Below are 20,424 nucleotides of genomic sequence, written 5' to 3'. Positions count from 1 at the left end.
TCTTTGCTTTTCTTGTCAGAGGCGCAGAGGCGTTTTGAATGCATTAAAGCCGCGTTCTCTCTCTCTTTTTCTCTCTCTCTCTCTCTCTACTGTCACATGCTCTGTATTGCAGAGTGGAGCTGTCAGCCGGCGGCTGCTCTAATACCACATTATGCCCAGACACTCACTGGGATTACATGGATGTGCGCTTCTCCTGTAGTCTGGCCTCATTAGGTGTCAGCCTCGGTGAGTGAGCGAGTGAAAATTGTGGTCACCGTGAGGCACTGGACTCATCACATCATGTACACACACACTCTTACATGTCCAGACTGCTGCAGACACTGCAGGAACAGTTTGTACCTGTTGACTCCTCAGTTGCCGGTCATAGACATGCATGATGCATTTCTTTACATGTCCTCCTGGCCCTCTCTCTCTTTCTCTCGGAGGCAGACATGGTCTCTGCCTGCCATGTTTGAGACAGAAAGAGAGCGATAAAGGACGATAGGGAGGTGTGTGTGTGTGTGTGCATACGTGCGCTCTGCAATTGGTCGTGCTTGTCTGTCGGAGGCACAGACGCGAGACCCCTCGGTGTTTGGTTTTCATTGAGCATCGGGTTACCGTGGAAATGAATGGATCGGGAAGACTTTAGATGTGCCTTTGCCCTCCAAACCCCGAAACACAGCAGCGAACAGAGAGCAGCCTGTAGCAGTGTCGGCCCCCAGCGAAACCCACAATGTGCTCGTTTATGCCTCCCAATTATAATTAAGACACACTCTTTAAGAAAATCATTACCCAGCTCAAAGAGGAGAGCAGTTACAGTGCTCTCAGTTCAGCCCCCTGTATGTTCCACATTTACTACTGCAGGCGGTTCAGGCTGCGCTCAGTTCTGCTGCTTCTTGTATTATTATGTATGTCATATATTTTCTAGGGATGTGTCAACATGGGAATTGTAGTATCCAATATTGTAAGATAAAGTGCTTATCTTTAATAAGAAATCACTGTCATGCAAACCTCACTTTTTTGCCATTTTTACATAATCTGTCCAATTTCCATGATCTTTTAACATTGACTTCCATTGAAAGTTTAGAAGGATTTTTTTTTCCTTCTCCTATAAAGTTGACATTGTGGAGACATGTTTTTTTTTTTTGCATGAAGGCAATGATATGTTTACAGTGTGGGGATTAGGACTACTATGGAGAATTATTGAATTTATCCTGTAGGTTAAAATGTTTATTTCTAGATTTCTAGCACATGGCCAGTGTTTCTGAAATGTTCCAAATACATAATCAGATATTGAGAGATATACATTCTTAAATCTGCTTTTAATAATGGAATAATGATTCAAGTTTTTAACTCCTAATTGTATAACCAATCGCTGCCATAAAAAATCTTGTGTCTTTTAACATGAGAACTTTACAGGAGAATGAAAACACAAATGAATTTTATCACCCGTTTGTAGCTCCCCCTATCACATAGCAATGCTTCTAACACTAGGGGGGTAAGGACTTAACACATGTCTCCTCCGATACATGCAAAGTCAGCCACTGCCTGTTTTCAAACTGCGGGCAGATGAAAGCGCCATATTCCAACAAAGAAATCAAAAAGAAAAATAGTAGGACTGATTGTAATATCGCAGTGCAAAAAATACAGTGTATTATAAAATAAAATAAAATTAAAATAAAAAAAAACATTCCCCCAAGTATGCAAATAACCAGCAACATTGGTCATCATTTTTCTTCATTTAGGTTAAATGGATGCATATATTGAATCATGAGCCCCATATCAAAAGTTGAATTGAGTGGTTCATACGCTGTACTGCATCTTGTAAACAACTATCGGAGAATAAGATCTGGTTAACCACGTTCAGTTTGGATGCAGAAGCCATCCAACCTTACTTCAGCTGTCTTCAACCTCGGACCCCAAGTATTGTAAAGATTTAGTGGTTTTGCTTTTTCTTTTCTTTTTTTTTTCTTTCTGCCCCCACATTGCTCCTGTAGATGGGTCTGTGAGTTTTGGCACCGTTTTGGCCATATTGTGTGTCCGCCTGCGCCCCTGCAGCCCCCATTGTCCCTCGGCCTCAACAGGGCTGCCAGGGCGCCCAGTGCCTCCACCCCCCACTTGGCCTTCGCAGCTGCCCCCACTGACCCCTCACCCCTCCTGCTGTTCGGCCCAGCCTCTCCCACAGCACTGTGCATACCACACGACTGCAGTGTGTACATACAGCACACCGCCTGTCAGCTCTTCACACCGTGTGTTAACACTTCAAGCAACACACAGCAAGCGGGACACACATGCAGGAGTGAATGCCACACACCTCCATGAATGCCATATGTGCCATATATCTCCATTACACCCCAGAATCTTAGTATTGATCTCCATCCATCCAGTAAGGTCCATCCAAAAGTATAACCTCACAGTACATGATTGTAAACAAAACACATGGTGGACACAAATTGAAAATGTTTATAAAATTTATAAAATATTGAAAAAAGAAAAAAAAAAAACATCATTTCTGGAGTACACTGGCTCTGTTTATGTGATCTTAATGACTGCTCTACATTGGTCCTTTTTATATTACATGCTGTTATTAGTATTCCACATTCTTGGTAATTCAAATATTACAGAAATGTACAGAATATTTACAGAAATAAGCCATAAAAGAACACCATTTGATTCATCAAGAACTTTTGAACACATGGTTCTTTAAAAACGTTTTTTGTAAATTAGATGTAGTAGGCATGGAAAGCATTAAAAAATTAATAAGAAGAAACAACCTCCACATGATGTCAAAGTTCTATACCAGGTAAAGGTGTCTTATAAAACAACACACCCAGGCTAAGAAGAGTACTGATCTCATGTTATAATACATCACAGTAACGAGAACGCATGTGTTGCACAGTTCCCAGTTCATCCAGTTCCATGTCCTGTAGAAGTTTACATTAAGTACACACACACACACACACACACACACACACACACACACACACACAACGTCTGACTTCAAGCTTGCATTTACTAACGTCTTCATAATACATAATTCATCACGACTTGCACATACCAGAATACAGTATGACCTCAGTGTACAACCTAGCATGCTATACACATTGTGCATAGGCTAATAGCATGACTCTATTTATTTATTTATTTATTTATTTATTTATATTGAGAACCTGTATCAGTTAATCATATTCCATTGAAAGTTAAGGAGGAATTTAAGTTTTTTTGTTTGTTTGTTTGTTTGGTTGGTTTTTTTTTGGCCTCACAGTGATGTATTTCACATGTCACTGTTTAATTTGCTCTTATATTTTGGCACCATGCCAGCTTCCCTTTTTTATTTATTTGTGACGAGTGAACCGGTATAAATAGTTCAAACGGCCCCTTATATTAACTCTGCATTTTTCCCCCACTCTCTGTAAAGTTAACATTTTGAGGAGACTACGCTTTAAGATGATGGTGACAGCATATGCTTTTCTGCTCTTTAATTCTTCCATAGCTTATTTCTGAGATACGGTTCGGAGTTTGCTCCGACAGCGACAGTATTACATACTGACTCGCGCCACCCGCCACTTCAAATATGCATTACAAACCAAACCCCTCGGTCAAGGCTGGTCAGCTCATAGCTTCCTACATGCAGCGTTCCAGCATTAATGTATGCTCTCCTGTTGATCAGAGCAGCAGTGTGCCTCTCCATCAGCACCATCATGGAGAGATCTTCATTGAGCAACAGGTGACATCACACCCCACTGCTGGGGTGACAGACAGAGCAGCAGGAGTTTGTTTTCCATCAACACCGCCGAAATGAAAAACAAGCTAATTGACTACAGTCTCGAATGACAGTCGCTGGCTTTCAAATCACTCACACACACTTACACACTTACAAACACACAGTCTCATGGTGCCTCTTCCCCCTCGCACTGAAACTGACAGCCCGAGCAGCCCCGTTCCCGTCCCCTTCACGTGTTTCAATTGAATCAGAGCTCTGTTTAATTCTCACCATGTCCTCAATAGTAGGCTATAGATCACACAAACAAAACACATGTATTGCACCCATAAAGAACACGAAGTACTGGATTTCTCCACAGGGGCTGGACGGCACTGTATGGACACTGTTAAGCAACGGCCAGAGGCACTACAGGCCCATTAACTTAACGCTGCAAGTAGAGCAAAGAGGCCCTTACAAATAGACACATGAGTGGAGGTAAATTATGCCAAAACTCAGGCGGCGGCAGCAGCAGGCAGCGGCAGGCTAAGCACTTCTCTGTCCAGGTGCCACTTTGTCCGACTCAATTTTACACTGTAATAGAGGTGGCTGGGTCTCTCTCTCTCTCTCTGGCTCGCTCTCTACCTTTGAGCAGAGCTTCCCTCCGCCAGTCCATTTTCTCCTGCCTCTCCTAACTTCTCACTGTGGAACACTTAATTCCAGCTAACACCAATCAGATGGACAGTGCACTTCCTTTCCCGGCCTGTGCTCTATCAGCTGTCTCTCTCTCTCTCTTTCTCCAAAATAGTTTTTTTTCCCCCAGCGAAAGTGTTTTTACCAGTTGAGTGAACTCCCAATATCTGTCTCAGATTGAAAAAATATTATCAGCAGCAGAGCTGTAGTAAAATCTGTCACTATTACTGCTTACTGCCTTGCTTGGTTTTGACTTGTTGGCTTGGCCTTGTGACCTCCAGTGAAATACTGAGGGATTGTTTACAGAGCTCTTTTTTTCCATAGTTGAAATGTAAAGGTTTGTAGTTGGACATGTACATTTAATCTTATAGCTTCACATCATCTGTTTACTGTTTTTTTAGAAGTGGTGAAGCGGGTGGTTCATTTGTATACCCCCCCAATGTGCTGAAGGTGGGCGAATGAATGTAGGTTATTGTGCCGCTAGCTAATTACATACGGGATATGTTTAGACACTGGGGTGAAAGGGCAGTCTGTCTGCTGCACACACAGGCACACGCAATTGCCCACACACACCTTTATAAACACAAAGCCCAGCACCTACATTGACAACAAATGTGTATTGCTGTGTAATACACCTCGACTCAGATTGGGATGCTGTCATTACAATGTGTAACTCAAGCCTTGACGTCTCTGTAAATGGATTTTGGCTTTAATGGGAATGATGAGAGTGGAAAGATGATTTAATTGTCCTGATTAACGTTAAAGGAACACTTTAGCTTTTTTCCTTCTGCGTCTGTATCATAGAGTTAATTACCACTGACAGGAATTTTCACATGCTTCCCTGTATTTAGAAAAGAACAGGAAAGCTATTGACTCCAATGCTCACGTAATTGAAGTCATTGGGACAGATGCTGAATTCCGTGCATAAACATTTGAAGTATGTGTCTACACCGCGCAAACTCCAGACCACAGCCATTAGCCTTTAACAAGGAGAGGTTATAGGAGAGACCGGAGAGAAACTGACTTGAAGTTTTGTCCAGCTTTCAAATCTGTTTCCTTCCTGAGGCTCCTCATAGATCATTTTGCAGTTGTGTGCAAAGGTGGGACTGTCCTACTCAAAGCAACAGTATGGAAAATTGGAATTTCCCCCTACAGTGAGAAAGTGTACTTCACACTTTGAGCTATCTCTAAAGGATGAGAGATACAGCACTGTCAATGAGAGTGAAAGAAGCACGTGTGCTGAGGCAGTAGTAGTAATACTACAGGATTTTTCATAAATATGACCTTGTCCAGATTTACATACAGCAGTCAGCAGCATGCCGAGCCTGGAGTAGTAACAACAGTAAAGCTGTTCTGCCTATTGCAGTAAGTGGAGCATCAGCATGATTTTAAAGCTGTTATTTGAAAGTAATCATGCTGCATAGTGTTGCTATAAATGATGTTTAAGTAAAATTAAAAGTAACTGCTTTTCTCTGCAAAATGTGGAGCGTCTGTATAATTGCTAATTTTTACATAATGAACACATGAACACACACCACAGTGGTTTGTTGTGTTCAAAAGTGCCAAAGTGTCTGGGATGCCCAGACTTTTGTATATTTTGTATATAGTGTGAATATACACGATATGTCCAATTGTTTGTGGACACCCCTCCTAATAAATGCTGTTCAGCATCAAGCTGCTTTAAGTTGCACCCTTTTCTAACACATATGTTCAAATGCACACACGCAACTTTTCAAGTCTGTGGAACTGTGCTTTTTGGGATGTTTGTGCTCCATCCACTGCTTTTGGATAAGGTGGAGTGAGGTGATCATCCAACATCCTGACCTCAATAACACTCTTATTGCTGAATCCATTCAGATTCTCACAGCAACACTCCAGAGTCTATTAGAAAGCCTTCCCAGGAAAATATATGCAGTTACTCCAACAAAATAATAGTCTTGGTTTCAGAAGGTGTGCCAATACTGTCTTTCACAGGAAAGTGTGAACATGTTCTACAGTTTTCTTGAGACTAAAGTTCTCACGGCAGCCTCAGCTTTCTGTTCCTGGCTGATTTTTGCATAAATGTTTACTAACAGACTTCAACACCTGCCTGTGGGCTGCTATTATAACTGTATTTAGTGCCAGTGACTTGTCTGGACTTTTATAAGCAAAGTGAAACACATCCACACTATCTCCAATAATGTAGATGTGTTTCACTTCGCTTATAAAAGCCCAGACAAGTCACTGGCACTAAATACTGTTATAATACTACACATGCAGCAGACAGAGATTACTCTGAAATATGATGAGTGTTCCTTTAACCTTCATCAGTTTTGAGTTAGAGGAAGAGGAATGGGGGATTTACAAAGCAAACAAAGCTGCACTGGTTGATATGGCTTTGGTTATCCCCTGCCCTGTCCAGACCTTTGTGTCCTCTAGGTCACAGTCCAGAATCACGCCCTGTAACCTCCTGCATTCCAGCCCCTCCTGTTCCTCAACCCCCTCCTCTTCCCCTGTCTCTCTTTTTCATCTTCCTGCCCCAAAAACGCTAGTGAGTGTTTGTGTTTTTAGACTATCTGTCTCTCTCTCTCGTTCTCTCTCTGTCTTTTTCTCTCTCCCCCCTCTCTCTCTACTTTGGCATGAATTCTTTATGCACGTTGGGCTGAGCGGCAGACGAGAATACACCAGACAAGCAGACAGTCCTGAAGCAACCCCGGCTAATGTTCGAGTGCGATGTGTGTCTATCATTCAGCTCCATCTCCAAACTGGCCCGTCCCGCTGGGTCTAACGCCACAATCATCTCCAATCAATGGTTCCCTTTTCATTGATAAATGAAGAGCAGGAAGTAGCAGGGCAGGAGAGAGTGAGAGATGTGGAGACAGACAGCTGGAAGGAGGGGGTGGGAGTGGGGGGGGGGGGGCTGTGGGCTGAAAGCAAACGGAGGGGGAAGGAGAGAGTTAGACAGAGAGAGCCAGAAGGAAGCCTTGTCAGTATTTATTTGCACAGAAGCAGCAATTCAGCCGCACTGTCTGAGATTTAAGAACACGACTGCTCCCGTCTTGCTTCTCACTCTCTCCCCCGTGCTCGCTCTCTCTCTCTTTCTCGCTCTCTTTCATTTTATTTCTTTCTCTCTCTCATTTTCTCTCTCTTTCTCACTGATTGATCCACGTTTATGAACATGAGGTTGAGGCTCCTCATAGATTTTTAAATTAGCAGCAGCTTTGCCCCAAAGATGCATTATTGATTGATGGAATAGAAGCTGCGCTTGAAACACTCCCGCTTTCCCCAGAGTTTTCTAGAGTCTAGTAATTGAAAAAGTGTGTGTGTGTGTGTGTGCGAGAAAGAGAGAGCAAGATAGAGAGAGACAGACAGTGAGAGGCAAGAGAGCTTGAGTACTTTGAGTTCTGAGTCCGAATAGAGAGTGAGGCCTGCAGCTGTGCGAAGTTTGGGTTGATGTATATTTGAAGTGTAGCTTTGATTACTCAGTCTAACTGCTCCTGACCTCGCACAGCTTTAGATCATGGGTTCTGTATTTGGTCTAGCCATCCAATTTATATCTAATAAGAGCTATGATGTACTTTTTTGGAATGTATAGCCCATCTCTATTGATTGTCTAACTGATACAAAATCATTTGAAGATTTGAAATCAATTCCCAACTTATCCCCAACCCCCCAACTCATCCCAAAAGTACTGGATGGGGCACCACCATTCCAGAGAATACCGTTCCACTACTCCACAGATCCACTGGTGGGCTTTATACCCCTCTAGCCCACGCCTGTGCATTTGCACATCTGTGTCAGTAATGGGTGCAACTTAAAGTAGCTGAATGCATTCATTAGAAGTGGTGTCCACACCATATGTTCAAATGTTTGTAACTTTATTGGCATGACTGTAATGAGTACAATATTGCCAGCTTTATAACAATAACAGCAACAATAATGACAAAAGATAGTGACAACAGTAGTAGCGAATAAACATAAAACCTTATATCATCTGAAATGGGTACAGTCATACAAGAAAAAGTGTACAAAACATTTAATGGATATAAATATATTAAGATATTAATATATTAAGAGGTCATTTTAAAGTATTTCTGTTGACCATTCGTCATGAAATGTTCTCACAAAAGCAGCTGGTGTTTTTAAGTGCTGTTTAAATGAATAAAATTGCAAGACTTTAATGCGACAACAAACACGTCTTCACACATTAATTTATTTAATATTTTACACGCCCACTTGTTTGTGTCAATGTATACATATTAAGACTCTCTCTCTCTCTCTCTCTCTCTCTTTCTCTTTCTCTCTCTCTCTAGGATCGGACATGGCCATCTTCTGTCTGTTATGCGGGAAGCGCTTTCAGACGCAGACGGCCCTGCAGCAGCACATGGAGGTCCACGCAGGCGTGCGCAGCTACATCTGCAGCGAATGCAACCGCACCTTCCCCAGCCACACGGCCCTCAAGCGCCACCTCCGTTCCCACACAGGTCTGCACCGCATCCCCCCTCAAGCCCTCCACAGCACCGATGGTCCAGATGTTCCGTCAGCTATGCCAAAATAAAATAAATAAACAAACAAACGCACGCACGCATCCTAGTTTATGAAGCGGCCCAAATAGTCAGGCCGCTTTGATGTTTTGACTCGTAAACAGACGGAATTTGTAATCCCTCCATTTCTAACACAGCACAGGGAATTCCAGGGTTTGAAACTCCAGCTCTTGAAGCTCCAATGGCTTCGAGATATATTCCTATGTGGAATGACGGCCTGTGTGTTAGGGATGTCCCAATCCGGTTGTTTTAAGTACTTTAATATCGAATATCTGCCGATACCTGATGCAACATTTATGTTTCTTTAATAATGTGGCACAGTGCACACTTCAGCTGTAACGCCATATGTGCACCCACGCCATGTTGCATCGCACTGTACAGTCATGATCCTCCCGCTGATGAAAATGGTACCCCAGTCTTGCATGAGTTAGACAAATAACTCTTAATACTGAATTGCTAAATAGTAGCTAAGGAGTCACATTTTTGCACACAGATACTATAAATCATGCTAACCATGACTGTAGACTGGTGCAACCAAAGTACTGGGATGACGTGTCGGGCTGAGCTTAGGGATTTAACGGTATTTGTTTTTCAGTCATCTCACACAAAGAACAGTGAGAGATAAGAAAGAGTAAGAAAAGAAACTTACTTGACCCTTTCCCACATAAGGAGGAAGGGGAAGATGACCGACTCATCAATTCAATACAGTTTCCACAATACCAGGCAGTTCCATACTTGCTAACTGCTTATAGCTAAAGTATTCCGGGTGGAAGCTGCACTTGTTAAAATTGTGTTCTGCATTACTTTCATCAGTCTGTGTTGCATGCTTAAGCTCTTTGTCTGTAGCTCAATTACGCCATAGTAATGTACACCACTTGACATACACATCACATTGTAGATTTTGAGTTTACATACGGTTAAATAGCCTTAACAAACAATCATAACTGGACTCGACCTAAGATAGAGGACATTGGTCAATTAAAATATATGCCCTAATCAGTGTATACTCTTTTAAAAATGAATTAATTCCTTGAAATGCCACAGAAAAACGGCTTCCATTCGAACCTTTCAGTGGTTAATTCTTTCAAGAGCTGTTTTTGTAAATAAAATGTAAAGGTGTGAGGAATCTTTTTACAGTTTAAAGCACCTCCACATAATGGGAAGGTCCTACTAATTTAAAAGTTTTCCCCGAAAGTATATATTCAAGGCTGGAAGCATTCAGGAATGTTTATAGCTGTGGATGTGGAGGCTCTGCACTGTAGCGTTCGCTCTTTGATCGCTCGTGCCATTCAGCAGCAAGGCCGGGCCTTTGGAGAACAGCAATGCTGAATTGACAGGTCATTTAGCGAAGGGCGCTGCACTGTGATGGTTTGTGACAGTGCCGTTATTCGGCTGTCCCGGGCTGGCCCAGCGCGTGCGCGAGCAGATGAGGTGACTCAGGGAACAGCCTCTATTACGCGCTGAGAATATGAGACGATGGAAATGAATCCCATTTTCTCTCGAAAAGGCTTCTCTCACCACCAAACCCCCCCGCCCCCCCCCCCTCCACACTCCGTCTCTGACCTTAAATAACAGGCTGGTGTGTCAAAGCCGCTCCGGGCTGCTGCGCCTGGGATAAATATTTGAAGCGAAAGTGGTGAGATGAGCAGAGCCGGGGCCTGTTTACGGGCCGAGGGATGGCCCTTATTGGGTGGAGATACTGTACACACTCGTCGGCGCCGGACGCCACATCAGAGGCGACGTGCCGCCGCTCCCGCCTGCACGCATAAATGTCAGCGGCTCTCCCCGCTGCCGAGACGAGAGAGAGAGGGAGAAAGATGCAGCGTCGCGCTTCTTTGAACCCAATTCTCTGTAGGCGTGTATTAAATTACAATGAGCATCACAAGCACCCGTTTAATGTGATGTGGGGGCTTTTGTCAAGGGATTTAAAAAGAAAAACTGCAATTGGCCCAGGCAAAAGCACCAAAAATAAGTCTGTTTTTTTTTTTTTGAGAGAGAGAGAGAGAGAGAGAGAGAGAGAGAGAGAGAGAGAGAGAGAGAGAAAACCAATGCTCACATTTAGTTCTCCTTTGATCTTCTTAATCTCATTCATATTTTTCTCATGCTGTAGAAGGGATCACTGGTGTAAAAACACACTTGATGTTCTGCTGCAGATAGAGCAGACACCCATGCAGCTCCTGCTTTCACCCCTTTTAACCCCTACTTGAAAATTGCATTAATATTCTGTGTAGAGTAATTAACATCTCAGCGTCATGCTCTTTTTCATTTTTTTTCCTCCCGTTGGACAAATTTAGAAACTGATTGATGTATTCCTATAGCTCTTGGCACTCCAATATAGACCCTCACATCAGAATATCAGCAAAGTTGCTACTTCAGGGTGACTAAAGTGATTACACTGGTTGGTGAATACTTTCCCTCCAGAGAACAAAAACGAAACAGTCGGCCTTGCCTACGCAAACAAATGAAGTAAAATGAAGTCTCATATTGCCACTGTTAACACCAATTGAACATTTTTCCTCAGTTTATCTCATTTTGCATCACTTAAAAACAAAACCGATAGCAATTCTGAGCAGTTCATCCAGTTTCTGTGGACCAATAGCAAATCCTAGCCATTCATTGCATTTATCACAGACTGTTTTTGGGGAGGGGATCTTTGCCTCATCTTGTTTAAAGCTGCCATTTCATAGCTGCAGTGTTCCCTTACAAAAGTGCCCATTTACAGTACCAGCAAGCTCTGGTGTATGTAAGGGGTTAACAATCATGGCCGCTAGCTCACTCACTCGCTCCCTCCCCTCGCTGCCGGCTGGGCCTCGTTAATATTCCGTTGTTGTTCGGCGCTTGTGTTTTATTCGGGGGCCCATTTTCCATCTGCGGCGGGTGTTTTGTGTTCGCAGCTGTGTTTGATAGCGCAGGCCAGCCGAGGCCCTGGCAGTGATGGATCCCTGATTTACGCCGCTTTAGTGCATAATGAACTGGGCCCTCAGCCGCGGCCCCAGCACCCACGCGCCCCGGCCAGGTACAGCAGCGCCACGGACCCCCCTCCGGGGGCACTGGGACGCAGGTGGCAGCCCCCGAGCTTTCTGAACAAAACTCCCCCTCCTCCACCCCCTCACTACCACCACCACCCGACACAAACACACACACACCCCTCCAACACCCCCCCACATAACCAGATTCTCACTCTGTCTGTGCCTGATGGCTTTCTACATTACAGGCAGGGAGGGGAGAAGCACAGCAACAGACGCAGTGTCTTGATCTATCACCTTGTATCTTTACTGCCTCCGAGCACAACGCATTCCTAACAAAACTCGAGCTGTGCCAAGCCCCTCAAACCACTGCGAAATTTGATAAGCAGATTGGCCCGTGTCTGTGGCAAGCGAATGCTGTATTTACACGGAGCCCCGTAACCCTAAAAATAACGCCCCATATTAGATATATGAATTTGTGCCCTGTAGTGTCGAGTGCGAGCTGTCACCAATTATTCTGCCAAATAAAGATTAAAGATGCTTGCGCTGAGTGTGGGAGCAAGTCACAGAATTTAACTCCAGGGCATTTTGCAGCGAGGAACTTTCTGTTTTTTCTTCCGTGGGCTCAGCACAGATGTCTTTGATTGAAGCACGGGCTTAGTCGCAATTAAAGGCAGGTGAAATTTGGCGGGATTACTATTCCGGTCGCGTGCTGGAGCCTAGATACAGAGCGTGATGGATTGCACTTCGCGCGGTGGCTAGAGACACTGGGAAGAGCAGAATGTCTTACAGCATGAGCCACAGATAACTTCATGCAGACAAATAAAGACTGTCACTTTTATTGATTTTTCTTTTTCCTTCCCCCTCCCCCAACCTCCTTTTGTTTTTTCAGATTCTTGATTCTTCCTCCTGTTATTCTTTCTGTTCCCATTAGGCTCGGGCTCTTCTCAGAACGTAAAGCGGTGACATTTGAGCCCAAATAGCCGAGTGTAAAACGTGCAGAGTCTTCAGGTTGCGTCTCCCGCCAAACCTGCCCAAGGAAATTGACATTGTCTCGTAACGGGAGGGGGGAGGGGGTGGCTGTGGCGAGTGGCTGAGCATGACAGTACATAACGAGAAATGCAATTTATTCCTTGGCACGGTGCCGCTCGGACAGACAGATAATGAAACACGTAGGTCATTCACGATGACTTAAACCTTCAGCGCCGTAGTGAAATGCATTAATCGAGAACATTACACGCCTGGCAGCGTCGCGCATCTGTACAGGGCGAGAATGATATATGAGCAGGCTGCTAGTCAGACACAGGAAAGCAATTAGCAAAGGGCAAGAAAGAGCATCCCTGCATATCATAATATCCCCGATTATTGACATCTGAATATCCATTACATACGTGCCCAGGCTCCAAGAATGCCGTGATGAAACTTGGCCTGTAAGAAGAGGATCATAATATGCAAATAAGATGCTATGTTAACCCACTAGCAAAATGCCATGGTCCACTGTACGTCAAACTCTGTAGGCGGTGGCTTTCCAGATTGTCAGGATGCCTAGCTAAGGAGCTGTATTTAGCGGTGTTTGATCAAATTTTATCGAGTAAAATTGAAGACAAATTTATCTAAAACGTCTCCATGGTTATTGTTAATGAAATTACAAAAAAATCTCATTCCGATAAAACAATAAGCCACAAGAGGCTGTTTATTCATAATAGTAAGTTACTGTTGTCCAAGAACCAAGGACCACTGAAGACAAAAACGTATTGCATATTGCATTATTGCCTGACTTCAGTTGTTTATCATAGAATAATAAAAATTGCTAGTGTTTGATGAGGATATTGAAACATTTTCCTGGTCCTCTAAATTACAGTAATGCTAAGTTCCATTAGCATTTTTGTGATTTCAGGTGTTTGTTAGCATCAAGTCCATTTTCACCACATTGGATCAGAATCTCTACTCCCTACAGAATCTACTCACTACATAGCACACTATATAGGTTGCAAAATAACCGCTCCTGCACCCAAACTTCAACTGTCATAATGTTGACCGAGCATTATAAAGAGAGAACAGAGCCAATTGAAATTCTGCAGGAGGCAGATCTAACCGCAGACATCTGGAGCTGATTAGACATTCAAGTAACATATTCTTTGTCTCTGCAGAATTACTTCTATTAAAGTAATTAATTGGAGTAACTTCAGTTGACTATGAATGGAGAAGCAGTTCAGCCTGTTAGCTAGTTCTTAGCCAAGCTGGCCATTTGAGTTCTAATTGTTAAGAAACGAATTTGCCAGCTCCTCAGTTTAAATAAAACAGAGTTAATACTTTTCAGTTCCATAGGTCAATTCTCTTGGTGTATTAATAAAGAATCTAGTTGTTGTGAGGCAGTTATAGTATGCTGTGCCAAGTATGTCAAGTATTTTGCAGCAGATTTGAATGCATCTCAGCTAATCAGATTATAGAGCTCGACCTGTCCTTTTATAATAAATATGATTTACCAAACTGAAATAAAGAATACGCCTGCAAAAACAAAAAAACTGGAACTCTAATGAAATGAAAAGTCAATAGAAAAAAAATCTTAGAAAAATAGAAAGGATAAAAAAACTTCATTTCATTTTGTTCAATTTTCTGCTGTTTAATTAATTTTTATTCTTCCTTGCTTTTGTCACACCTGTTGTTGGATAAACCAGGGAACTGTTGGCCTTGCAAATTACTCTTAATGTTTTACACATACTGGTTCACACAGGCAGAGTGGAATGTAATTGACTTTGTGGGAAGTGTTGTTATAGCACTCCTGCACTGATGTAGTATTCAAAATTTGACACTATTACTGAAAATGCAGTGCATCAGGATAGTGTGTTTTGAACTGTGCGTTTCACAACAGTAGATTTTGTAGTTTAAATTGGGAAACATTTTGAACCTTTAACTGGACATCAATAGTCTTTCACCAGATCACTGAGAATTAAAGTACTAAAACTACCTAATCAAAAAACATAATAAAAAGTGTCCATATACTGTTTAACCAAAACTATTGGTTTTGCTATAATTAGAAAGAACAATAGTGATAATAGCCCTGTAGTGCAAAGGTTGCAACAATTGCATGGCAGTTTCATCTGTGTTTTTTAATCAATTTAATATCGATTAATATCAATTTCATATCACTTCCCAAATGTCCTAAAATATGCTGGTCTTTGTCTGTGTGTCAGGTGACCACCCGTTTGAGTGTGAGTTCTGTGGAAGCTGCTTCCGGGACGAGAGCACACTGAAGGGCCACAAGCGCATCCACACCGGAGAGAAGCCCTACGAATGTAATGGCTGCGGCAAGAAGTTCAGCCTCAAACACCAGCTGGAGACCCACTACCGAGTGCACACAGGTGCGTCCATCCCCCATCGGCCAGTAAAGTGCCTGTATACCAGCTAGGTGACTCTGCTGTTAAATCAGAACTGGATCAGGGTGGTTAATGTATAGCTTTTTAGTCATTCCTACAATATTGGCCTTATATAAATGGCTCTCCAACCAATTCCAAAATTGTATATTGTGACCATGCCGACCAATCACAGACGTCCCTGAGGATTGCCTTGCGGATGTTTTAAGGAATGAAGGCAACCATGTTCTTCCACAAACCAGTCAATGTGAATGCAGGCTGATCTCAAACCACATCAAGGTTTTGGCAGTGTTTTCTGAGCACATCAGGAGACGCATATAGATGACACTTTGTCCACATCATTCAGCCCTAATTAGAATGCTTCCCCACCTAGGGAGGAGAACGTTGTTCCCGTTTAATGTCTTTGCGGTTCTTATGCAGTATTCATGTCCCTTTTATGTCTTGAATTGAGTGTGTTTTCTTTCCAACTCCAACATGACTATGTTGTTGCATCACTTTCTTCTTAAAGAAGCCTCATGGTGCTGTTAAGAGGAAGTCTGATTGATTCCAAGGTCTTAGTCTTTCTATAAGGCCTTCACCAAAGGGCAGGGCATTTCCAGTGCTGTCAGCTCCCCCCCCGTGACAGGGGGGGGGATTAGGGCAGTAGCAGAGAGACCAGTGTACACCCAGGCCGGGCCTTCTCTTTCCCTCTGCCGCTCGCTAAAGGCTGCCGTTAAGCCACACTATCAAGGCAGCCTGTCAAATAATTGGCTTTTTTTTTTTTGTCGGGCCAGGGCCGAGCGCACCCGAGATAACAAGAGCAGTGACAAGCTCGCAGTCAAAGGCCAGCGCACACAAAAGAGAGCCGCTTGATGAAGCATTGACATTGGCAGCCCTGCGCCGTCAATGGCCGATCGATAGCCGGGCTCCATTTGCAATTCATTATTGCCTGGTTATCTGAGGCCACCCTGTTTACAGTGTGGTTAAAAGTACACTGGCCACACATGCGCGTGCTGCAGCCTCCTAAAGCTTTAATGACCACCTCATTAGGGCCGTTTGCATAGACAGCCGCGGACGGACGTGACATTGCTCCCGCCGCCTAGGTCAAGGTTGGTCTAGTGCACTGTCAATGCAGGGAAAGACGTGAACAAACAAACACTGTGTTCAGAGCCTCACAGAGATGACCCTACACAAGATGTGGATTTGCTCTTCACCTTGTTTCTGCATTCTCTAGTGACATTTTTAAAGGTCAACATTTAGATGACTTATGTGCCACTGTCTGAATATATGGAGGATTGATTTTGCAGCGGTCTCAAAGTATTCTTCTCTAAATTCCGATGTTAAAAAAAAAAAAACAGGCCTTCAATTTTACAAATTTGGCAAAACAATGGGCCTTATTCACCTTACATTCTTGAGAAATTTCTTCTTATAACCCTTCTTACCATTCTTGCACAGTTCTTACAAAGCTTCTGACATTCACAGATGCTTTCTTATTTGGGATGTGTTCAGTTTACAAGGACAATGGGCTTCATCCTTATAGGAGAAGAGCTGCCAACAATTCTGCAATTTAAAAAAACCACATCATGAATCTGACGTAGACTTTTTGTTTTCCTAGTGAGGCAAGTACAATCCTATCATACAGCTATGACAAGAACTTGAAGTCACTTCAGATAAAAGCATCTTCTAAGTGAATACTTTTAAATTTGAATGTATAAATATATAGATGAAAGATCTAGGAGATGTAGACTAGATGCTGCATCCATTTGTCTGATGAGTTTGGGCTATGTATCTTCATTTCACTGTCAGCACTGTCTCCCAGCACTCTCAGTTTAGGAGACATTATTGTGATCTACAGTTTCTTTCATTTAACAGAGTAGATATTATCTATGATATTTTTTGATATATAGTCTTCACCAGAGAAGGTTTGTTTTAGTCTGTGGCCAAACCAGTGATTCTTTAACTAGACAAACATTTGAAGTAAACATTTTACACTGTAGGCACAGTCTTGTCCAAAAGTTTGAAGCCTGTTTTTGATGCTTTGGATGAATTATTATATATTATATAATAGTAAAATAATAATAATTAAAAAAATAATAATAATGCTAAATTCAACATATTAGAAAAAACTAAAGATATAAAATGTGCCATAATCTTTGTACATGCCACATTTATTCTGAAATGGTAAATTCAGCAGATTTTCAGTAATAGTGCATTAAAATGTGAAGAAACGTGTTCATTTTAAAAATGAGTGCAGATACGTTTGCATGCAAATCAGTTACTAAGAGGATCATGTAGTGCATAGTCATTGTCACCACAATGCGTCTTCACCAACCAGATATGTTGGTTCCGAACCGGATCAGGACGGATAACGTAGTTTTTAATCATTCCTACAATGAACTGTTGACAGTCTGTTTTTTGTGTTTTGTTTTTTTTTTTAGAAAAAGCTCTTTATCAGTTGAGAGATGTTAACACATGGTTACTTTGGCTTGGTTAGTTAGACCAGCTTAGGCTCAAACGCCATTCAGATGCCATGTTGACCGCAGTTCCAACAAAAGATGTATGATATATGCGAGAACCTTGAGAGCACTTTTTAGTCTGGTTAAATTGGACTCTGGTTTGTTTTCACCCTTGGTGTGATTAGTTTGGACCAAGGTGGTCTCGGTCCAGTCCAAACAAACTCTGGAGTGGTTTGTTTGTGGTGAGAACATAATCTGCCCCTAATCCAACCGACTATCTACATATTGAAATCACTGCACCCTCAGTGTAATCGTAATGACGGACAAATTGGGGGCAGCAGAGTTGATGCATAAAATGTGCAATTGCATGTAATTAGTTTTACCTTATTGTAGCAGAAATGTGGAATGGCATGGAAGGGGGAGCAAGAAACAAATTTTAGCCCTATAGATACATGGAATTGTAGTGAAATTCTGTTGCTGTTCAGCAGAAATGTCATAACAAGGCACAGCAGAAACAGAGTAATTATCTTCTCCTAAAAATAGAATTCTCTTTTTTTTTGAGTATGAATATTAAAAACAATAGTAAAAAAAAAAAATAATAATAATAATAAAAACTACCCAGGTGTTTAAGTTTGACAGACCTTTGACGGAGGTCCGCCCCTGTGCTGGCTTAGCGTTGCTGGTTCCTGACCCTGTCTTTTTACTCCCTGCAGGTGAGAAGCCGTTTGAGTGCAAGCTGTGCCACCAGCGCTCCAGGGACTACTCTGCCATGATCAAGCACCTGCGCACCCACAACGGCGCCTCGCCCTACCAGTGCACCATCTGCCTGGAGTACTGCCCCAGCCTGTCGGCCATGCAGAAGCACATGAAGGGCCACAAGCCCGAGGACATCCCGCCGGACTGGAGGATAGAGAAGACGTACCTGTACCTGTGCTACGTCTAAGGGAGGTCGCGGGCAGGGGGTTAAAATGGGGAGAGAAGCACGGATACTAGACAGAATGCAGGAGGAAGTAGCGAAATTGCAGAGGGGGGGGGGGGGGGGGGGACACTGTTTTTTTTGGTTTTGGTTTTTTGGCAGAGGGGCTGGGCTAAGCGAAGTGGGAAAGAATGGGAAGTAGAGAGAGAGAGATAGGACACGAGGCAAAAAAAAAAAAAAAAAACTTACCCCTTCAGGATGGCGTCGTTGTGAATCGCGTGGTGGTGTTGCGTTCTGTTGTGTTGTTGTAAACAGCGTTTCGTTGCTCGCATTGTCTCAAACAGGAGGTCATCTCTACTCCCTGAGGTCACGTGATCCCACTTTACACCTGAAGCAGGATACTGAAGCCTGCTATGCCTACTGCCAAGCACTTACATCTGAAATCCAGCACAGTAGGTCACGTCTGTTGGTACTGCTTATGAGGAAGCAAGATGAGAAGCTTCGCAAAGAGCGTTTTTATTAATCGACGTACCAATAGAGTAGAGCCTTCCTGCATGATTCACGTCCATTAAGTGTTTATTGGTTTAACCAGCATACAAATCAGCCAAGCTCTCAAAGCTCCATTCATAAATGTCATTTCATTTCTCTGCATAATCTCCTGTGCCGCATCATAGCCTTCCATAGCTTCATCGCACGACCTGCAAACTCTCGCACTACGACGACAGTTTCTGTTTGATATTCCTTATCTGACATTATTGAGTGCCATGTTTCACGTTTCACTGCTCTTCTGCGTTTCCTTTTCAGTTCTCTTTCAGCGCACACTGTACTTCCTTTTTTTCTTGTATTTTATTTTTTTTATTGAATATTAACTGGATGTTTTTTTGGTTCTTTTTATTGCTCATGTTCTCATTTTTCTTTCTTTTTTTTTTTCTCTTTTATTGACCGGTTCCGAACCACCTTTAACCCACAATAATCAGCAGTTAAGATCAGCAACAAGACTCTTGGCAGTGCATTAAGAACATCCACCCACTAGAAATCTAATCAACTGTTTATGCTGTTCTGATATAGAGACCAAAATATAGACTAAAGCTGCTTTCGCCAGTGGCTTGGACACTAAAGGGCACTGTGACGTTCAGGACTGGCCCCTACATATCTGAATAATTAGTGAAAAAGAGTTTCACACTTGGTATGAGGCCTGGCCTGTCCAGCCCAGAGGGCTACCATGAAAGAATAGATCAACTTTCTTCTTTTTTTTTTTTTTTTTTTGCTCCTTTGCTATGTCTGTTTCCTTTTACCTTGATTTATCGCAGCACATTGTACTTGAATTACCTCGTATTTTTGTGACCTCATGGGCTTGTGTTTTTAATTTTTCCTTTGTTTCCTTTTTTTCCGTTTTGTTTTCTGTATATTTGATCGTGAGCGCACGTGTCTGTCTGCTATGTCATGCAGAAGAGATGTGAAAAACGATGTGTACTCAGAAATTAAGTGCCACAGTGGAGAGATTATTAATGCATTGTTGTTCTTGTTGTTATTGTTACCAAACTTGGTATTTTGTTTGTTTGTTTTTTATTAACCCTGCTTATTGAAGAGCTTGTGGGTTTTGTCTTTTGTTTTTTTGTAAGCTACCTCTAAGTTTTGTTCTGTTCCTTGTTTGTATGTTTTACTTTCATTGGCAAAAGCACATTTTTGTGTGTATGTGTGTGTGTATGCGTGTATGATTGGAGTTTTGCATTATTGCAACATTTTCATCTCATGCTTCGTCTGGTGAGATTTGTAAGTGACGTGTACAAAAGGGTAAGATTTGTGAACACAAGTGTTTTATTTTCTCTTACAGTCCC

The 20,424-nt window shown here is 42.5% G+C and overlaps 1 protein-coding gene across 1 annotated transcript in view; it reads left to right on the top strand.

Moving 5' to 3' along the window:
* The window catches only part of zbtb16a (zinc finger and BTB domain containing 16a), a 110,176-nt gene extending 91,505 nt beyond the window's left edge, over nucleotides 1–18,671 (top strand). Inside the window, exons 6-8 of the mRNA XM_072661979.1 lie at nucleotides 8,665–8,835; nucleotides 15,056–15,223; nucleotides 18,384–18,671. Coding sequence (XP_072518080.1) covers nucleotides 8,665–8,835; nucleotides 15,056–15,223; nucleotides 18,384–18,613 — 569 coding nt within the window. The 3' untranslated portion in view covers nucleotides 18,614–18,671. The remainder of the gene's footprint in view (nucleotides 1–8,664; nucleotides 8,836–15,055; nucleotides 15,224–18,383) is intronic.
* The last annotated feature ends 1,753 nt before the right edge of the window (nucleotides 18,672–20,424 follow it).

Source organism: Salminus brasiliensis, chromosome 18 (assembly GCF_030463535.1).
Source record: "Salminus brasiliensis chromosome 18, fSalBra1.hap2, whole genome shotgun sequence".
In the NCBI taxonomy this organism is placed as follows: Eukaryota; Metazoa; Chordata; class Actinopteri; order Characiformes; family Bryconidae; genus Salminus; species Salminus brasiliensis.
The sequence above is the reverse complement of the archived record's forward strand: the minus strand, read 5'-3'. Positions and strand labels throughout refer to the sequence as shown.